Genomic DNA, 7883 nt, shown 5'->3' with positions numbered 1-7883 from the left:
AGTTGTTTAATCGTGTCGCCTATATTTTGTCTTCCAGGACATGTTATTATCCCCGGAAGATCTGAACTGAAACCCTTTCTGGCACAAGTTTTACCCACTGCACTTAATGCCATTAATTCTAACTCTTAATATATTATTTTCAAACATTATTTAAAAGCTTTTGGTTGTCTATCTCCAGAACTGCTGAGTTTTGAAAAAAAAAAAATATGGCATCACTCTATGACCCCCTTTTTAAGCCCTGTCCAGACTATCAAATTTTATTTGACAAAAACATGTGACATGCCTAAATATGGTGATGATGACATCACATCATGACCATATATAGGCACTTCATGACTATATATGGGCATACAACAGTTTTTTTTTTGTCAAAGAAATGAGACAAGTTTTAGCAACGATATTTATTGGTAGGAAATGAATTAAATTTTTCAATTTTAATTGTTAGTACAATACCGTCAAGGACAAATATCCACTTAAACAATAAGACTACATATACAACAAAAACTTATAAAAAAAAAAAAAAAACTTATGATAAATATAGCTCTCCGGAAAGTATTGGTTGAAATACGAAACACTAAAAATAGCCACTTAGTTCTAATGGGGTCATAAGTGATGCTATAGTCCTGAGCGAAGGGGGACAGTGTGAATGAAGTACTTGCATGAGACACTAGCATAAGATTACCCTATCTCTGTTTGGAAGCCCGGAAACAATACATCTGTGGCTGTCTTTATGAAAGGGAATTAAAATAATAAAAAACAGAAATATAATAGGCTATTTATGATTACGCGTTACATTAAATAGTACATACATTACACATCTTTAGAACGACATGAATATAAAAGTTAATAAAATCCCGGAGTATCAGAGATAACACCCTAATTCCCAAGAAGGGGATTTACATCCTGAATTGTTCTTCACTTAAACAATGGACAGAAAACACAGTTATTTGAACGATAAATAAAACGAATAAAAAGGTAAAGTGTAATTATTAGAATATAAAAAGATGCTAAAAATGTTGCATTACATGAAGTATGGTATATGTACCAGAAGGAGAAGGCAGCTTCTCTATCAGCAACTTAACAATCTGAGTAATAAGATTATTAAGTAAATTTGCTACAACCCTTTCTTCAACAACTCTCTTACCATATTGATTTAAAACTATTTTTGTTTTCTGCTCTTTGCAGTTTGATTTATGCTCTAGATTTTTAATTCTTTCATTTCTTTGAATTTTATACCTATCCTCATTCATTTTGCCTTCACTTTAGCCGTCTTTTTTGACCTTTTACGAAAGGTACAGTATTCTTTAGATTCCCGGCCCATAGCCTCTATTCTTGGATTTGTTCAGAAGTATTGCTGTTTAGTGTTTCAGACGATAACAGGCAGCGATGGTCATGATGGGATTGGTGCGAGATAAAAGTATTTCAGCACAAGAAGAGTCCAGATCAGGTCTTTAATTATTTGATAGAAATCGCTAATGGATGTAGAGACACGAGCAACGACTTCCATGTTGCTCTTATACTAGCGAGCATCCTTTTATTTCTACCTCTTTGTCAGGAATCATATAGTCAAGACACAGTGATTGCTGTAGCAGCAGGTTGGTATCCCTGTGCAGTGCTTTGGTGGGAGCGACTGTGCGTTCAGATGAAATGGAGCATGTGTCAGAATGGTTAGAATGCTTGACATTGCTACTAAATTTGCAAAACAATGGAAATTGAACTTTAACTATGAGAAGTCCAATGTTATGGCCATAGGTAAACGTGTAAATAAAAACAAAGTTTGGAAATTAGGTGATTACAGCATAAATGAAACAGATACATACAAGTACCTTGGTGTACTTATCTCAAAAAATATGAATGATTATAATCATGTCGAATATGTAATTAAGAAAGGAAATCGAATTATCGGTAATATAAAATCAATTATCAATAATCTAAATAATTTTAATAGAGTATACTATGGTAAAATAATGTGGCGAACGATTGCACTTCCATCTATCAATTACGCAAGTGCGGAGTGGGTAAACGGGAAGCAAAAGTGATCTTGAAAAAATTGAAAAGCTGCAAATGCAAATGGCGAGGTGTATTCTAAAGGCTCCAAGAAACACACCCCGTTCTACCCTTTACGGAGACATCGGATGGTCCCCCATCATCGACTCCCAGAACATTTTCAGACTAAATTATATCGATCGTATTATGAAAATGGAAGAAGATCGTTGGCCAAAGCTGTTACTTAAAGCCCTAACTGCATCTGAAAATATTAATAACTTGAGTTATAAATTACTTGGTTGTGTCGATAATATATTTCAGAAATGTAACATTGAGAGTATTTTCCATTATATTAAAAATAATCAAGATATACCCAATCCTATATGGGCAGATGAAATAAAACATGCTCTAAAACAAAATTCGTTAAATTGCTGGAAGGATGATATTAAAAGCAAACCTTCTATTGTAAAATATTCACTAATTAAAACGTCACGAAGTATGGAGGAGTACCTTCTTGATGGTACTGATTTTGAAGGAGCATCAATCAAATTTAAGCTCCGTTCAAATACCCTCCCTCTCCAACAGCGAACTAAAAAATGGTCTAATGATCAGAGTGACACTGGATTTTGTAAGGTGTTCAATGATAATTCCATTGAAGACATTGATCATTTTCTGCTTGTATGTCCAGTTCTTGAAAACATTAGAAGGGTGGAAATATTACGCTTTAAAAATAATGTCCAATCACTAAACTTTCACCACGTTTGGGATAAATTTAACTCTTTAAATATTACAGAAAATGTATGTTTTATTCTTGGCAATGAAAATGAATTATATAAAAAGGAAATTATTGTGGAAATTGATAAATTTAGCAAATCATTGTCTAAAAATCTGTGGAAATAAAGGTCATTATTATTGCATACCTCTACCTCATAAGTAATCTTTTGTGTTGTTGTGGTTTGATTTTTTTTTTATTATGTGCTTATCTGTATCTTAATAACGTAATAATTTGTTAACTTTAAAAATAGTATTACTACAGTAATGTTGTTTTTTATTTAGTGGATTTTGCTTTAACACCAATACAGTACTGAATACTGTTATTGTATAATTGTTTTGTATAACTTTTAGTTTAATTGTTTTTCTTTCTCACTGAATGCACCGAAATGTTGTGTGCCACTGAAACAAAAGTGTATGTTCAGTTGAATAAATAAATAAACTAAAAAAAAAAAAAGAAAGAAAGAAAGAAAAAGAAGAAAGTGATAGCTCCCAGAATGCCTCAAATGTTATTTTCGGGCGTTTAGAACACAACAATTTCGCGGCGGCATGCACCCAGATCCCCTAGGATAGTGTTGTCTCGATCGGCCCCCTCTTTTGGACATCTCTGAATCCGCCCCTGGCATCTATAGTCCAAAGACTGATTACTATATCTGGTAACTGGTAATATTGTGTTTTCTCAAAATTACTATCTTTATGCATATGCAAATATTGTATTCATAATGCCCACAAAAAAAAAAAAAAAAAAAACAAAAAAAAAAAAACAACTAGCTGTGAGGAGAACAAAATGAAATTTAGTTGATCATTATCTTTATTCAACGATAAATGATGTCATCCATTAGTAAATAAAATATAAAATCATGGCATTTTAAAAATGTTTTCATTTCATTGACGACTAATATTATTATAAAGTTATGTCCACACTATCAATTTTTTTGTTCATATTAGCTTGCATCCAAATATGGGCATAATCACAGTTACTTGTCACATGAAATTTGACAGAGTGGACAAAGCTAATCGGGTGCAGGTAGTGCTTTTGTCATCTTTATAATATGATTTTTTTCCCCAACAAACATCTCAACTAACACAATATTAATTATGACAGGGCTATTGCTCTACAAGACATGTATAGCAATGGTGGTGCCGTAATTCTATAGCGCCTTTACACAGTGAAAATAGTTTCAATGTTGTTAAAACCACTGAACAAAACTGCACTTTCACAAACGCGTACACCAAGGAAGGTGATTAGATTGCGTCGCCATCACACTGTGTACATGCAGGTATGCGTCAATTTGCTGGCTTTCGATACATTTCATTAACAACTATGTGTTTGTCTGAATAAATCTCTCTGTTCTGCCTTAAAACTATAGCTCGTAGTCGTATTCTAAGCCTGTACCCGCCATCTTTTCTCGATAAATTTGATCGAAAGCTTCGCTTTGGGCAACAGTAAAGAAATTCTTCCAATCACCAACCGTTCCTATGAATATATAATCCATAACATGGTATTATTCTTAAACGATATTGATTCATAACAGATATACCGGTAGGCCTATTTTGAATCAATTATTCACAAACAATAATTGAATTATTATTTGTAAATGTTTATTTTTCTTTCATGATATAATGTCAGTTTTTCAGAAAGGCTATTAAATTGTATTTGTCAAAAACATGGGACATGTCTAAATATGGTCATGATGACATCACATTATGAACATATAGGCACATCATAAATATATGGGCATACAACAGATTTTATTGACCAAGACAATATGATAATTTGGACACTGGTCTTTGAACACGTCATCACATATTTATAAACTATTCCAAATGTATTTGTCACATAAAACACGATGGTGTAAACAGAGCTTTAGAAAAAAAAATGATGACCAGTGTGAATGCAGGTTTATCAGCATAGTGATATTATTATGAATATTATTAATAGCATAAATGGTCAGATATTTTTTCTGAGTAGGCTAGTTAAGCATTCACAGCTAAACTGCAGCTTAAAAAGATGTTACATATTTTTATATATAATTTATTAATTTATGTACTCCTACGGAGATGAAACAAAATTAAAACTAACTAACCTTTTCTCATGAATGGAATTTTGTCGGTGTCTGTCAAAGGATCCTCGGAATAGTTGACCTTATTGTTTGACCTCATTGATTCAAAAGAACAGTGCTGAAGAAGCTCAGGCAACTTTCCGTCCGGAATTGTCCACCCAAGAAACGATGCAACTTTCTCAACAACTTCACTAAGATTCTAAATGAAGTAATGGGTGAAAGATAATATTATAAAAACGTTTCCGCTAAGCTCCCACCCCCCTACCCCTTTGGATATTTGCTGCTAGAGTCTCACATTGACAATGTGAAAACATACGCAAACATGTGACTTTATGGGACAACAGGTGGGTTTGTAGGACACGTGTTAGTCTTGCCACAAGTCCCTTATTATTTTTTTCTCATTCTGGACAGCGCCACCAACGAGCAAGTTAATTTTGAGACAGAAGAAAAAAAATCAAGTATGGGACGCCAAATAAATTATGTATGGCGTGCAATAAAAAGTGTGTAACCCAAAATTAGAGCCTGGAACCCTGGCTAAACACGGGCTTATTATTGCCAATAATTTGATTGGTTAGTGGTTAAGTTTCATTGACACTCTATTAACAGTGCTACTTCATTGTATCATAAACATATTTCATTCTTTCGTCTGTATACATTTTATTATATAATAGGAAATTGTTAGAAAGTAGGCCTATACAAAAAAATGTAGACAGTAACAGTTAGTAGTTGCGACAATTTACACAATGTGTATTGCCACAGGGATGAATGAAATGCTACAACACCAACCAGCTTTTAAGGACTATCGCCTGCGTGTCCTTTAGTGTGGCAACTATGGGGGTTTTTTTTGCTTTTAACATTACCTATTAGTGTATTGTCTTTTTAGAAATAAAAATAATAATAACGATGACATGGGCGGCAAATCGCTGTCCACTAGTTATGCTTAAATGAAATTTAAAAAAAGAAGAAGATTCTCTTATATGATTAATGCATAAATAGATAGCATATAGGCCTATAAAAATGAATACATACAAGAAAATAGTTCGAAATTACTGTTTATAAATTTGATGGATTATAGAAAAATAATAATAAAAAAATACATACAATAATGTAGTAAACGAGTATAAACAAAAGTAATTACTGTAGCATTGGAACTTACTCGTTTCATGTCTTCGTACTTGACAAACAGTACATTCTTATCATTGCGTTGACTCCACCAATAGGAATTCATAGCAAACCAATCTCCACGAATAACTGTAATAAAATGTTTAAAAATACTCTTTTACTAACACGCATATTTTTTTTCTTTGGTTTAGGTCAAAGGTCAGGGATATGCCAATCAGCGAACTGAATCACTATTCTATAAGTGGCATATCCCTTGGCTTAGGGAGTGGAGTTGTTTTGGTCATGAGAAAAATCCTGTTACCGCGACAGGCCTCGATCACCCAGAACCATGGATTTGAAGGCAAACATCTTAACCACCAAGCTATTTAACTCCGTTTAATTTATTTGCTTTTAATAGAACTTGTTCTGTAAAATGCAGGGCCTATAATCTAGTTGTAGTACTATTATTAATGGTAACGTTGATGGTGATGATAATAATATTAGTAATAACGTAATAGTATTTATAATAATTAATTACTCGTATATAATAATGTCAATAATATTTAAAACAATTAATGATATTTATAATATTATTACAAAAATAATTACAAATCAATTATTGATTACTAAACTGACGGACTCTACTCACGAATCCCAGCGCAGAAATCATTAAGAAATTAAGTCCAAGACTCGTAAGTAGGAAGATGTTTTCCAGTTTTATGGAAAAAGAAGAAAGACACAGCAGTGTCTTTGGGATTTCTAGACACAAATATAATCTATGAGAGAAAAAAGCGACAGACCTCGATCACCCAGGACCATGGATTTGGAAGGCAAACATCTTAACCACCAAGCTATTTAACTCCGTTTAATTTATTTGCTTTTAATAGAACTTGTTCTGTAAAATGAAGGGCCTATAATCTAGATGTAGTACTATTATTAATGATAACGTTGATGGTGATGATAATAATTTTAGTAATAACGTAATAGTATTTATAATAATTAATTACTCGTATATAATAATGTCAAAAATATTTAAAACAATTAATGATATTTATAATATTATTACAAAAATAATTACAAATCAATTATTGATTACTAAACTGACAGACTCTACTCACGATTCCCAGCGCAGAAATCATTCAGAAATTCGGTCCAAGACTCGTAAGTACGAAGTTGTTTTCCAATTTTATGATAAAAGAAGAAAGACACAGCAGTGTCTTTGGGGTTTCTAGACACAAATATAATCTATGAGAGAAAAAAGTGGTAAATATTTGAAGGATCCAGTAAATACAAGTTACACATTTTGGTTCTGATGTAGGCCCGTTTACAGTGTTGAAATGTCAAAATAAAATTAAGACTCAACCTGTATCTCGTTTCACCATGTAGTAAATACACAGCATGCAAACAGCAGCCATCGAGTAGTCGGTTTTCTTTATCGACCACGAGTCCAAACATAACGTGAATGTACGTAAACACCGTGCATTTGTGGGACAACATGTGTGTGTGTGTGTGTGTAGGTGTGTGTGGGGGACCCATTGTCAGTTTGATTAACACCCTGGTAAGCACATGTTTACCTTTGGCTTCTTCTCTTTTATGTGTGGTGGTATCGCTTGTGGGTGTAAATGAGTAAATATCAGTCGGGGAGATGAAACCCCTTCTGTTTGGAAAGGGTTATCAATGAACATCCAACGTGTTCCTATATATTCCTGCTTTGCCTTCTCCACATCACACCCGTACTTAAGAACAGAAACGATCTCTAGCATCCAAGTTGTGCCTGGTTAATATAATATATTTATAACGCAATGTACGGTAAGGTAATATATATATATATATACATATATATCTCTGGTTCTATTTCTGGCTGTTTACTTACGTTTACTTTTTAGCTGTTGCTTATCATTTTTGTATCTCTACTGAGATCCAGCCATTGTTTCCCACAGCATTGTTGTTTTCCAGTATTTT

At 33.1% G+C, this 7883-nt stretch overlaps 1 protein-coding gene across 1 annotated transcript; it reads right to left on the bottom strand.

The window, feature by feature from the left end:
* Positions 1 to 3545: 3545 nt before the first annotated feature.
* On the bottom strand, positions 3546 to 7695 carry LOC117118238 (sulfotransferase 1C4-like). The gene is made up of 5 exons (XM_033262758.1): positions 7496 to 7695; positions 7040 to 7166; positions 5977 to 6071; positions 4845 to 5019; positions 3546 to 4234 (listed from the first exon to the last, which is right to left on the bottom strand). Exons 1-5 carry the CDS (start codon positions 7682 to 7684, stop codon positions 4122 to 4124), a joined length of 699 nt encoding a protein of 232 aa, XP_033118649.1. The 5' UTR covers positions 7685 to 7695; the 3' UTR covers positions 3546 to 4121.
* Between the last annotated feature and the right edge of the window lie 188 nt (positions 7696 to 7883).

This window comes from Anneissia japonica, unplaced genomic scaffold (genome assembly GCF_011630105.1).
Source record: "Anneissia japonica isolate Jap-2015-1 unplaced genomic scaffold, ASM1163010v1 scaffold287466_len11651_cov139, whole genome shotgun sequence".
NCBI lineage: Eukaryota > Metazoa > Echinodermata > Crinoidea > Comatulida > Comatulidae > Anneissia > Anneissia japonica.
The sequence above is the reverse complement of the archived record's forward strand: the minus strand, read 5'-3'. Positions and strand labels throughout refer to the sequence as shown.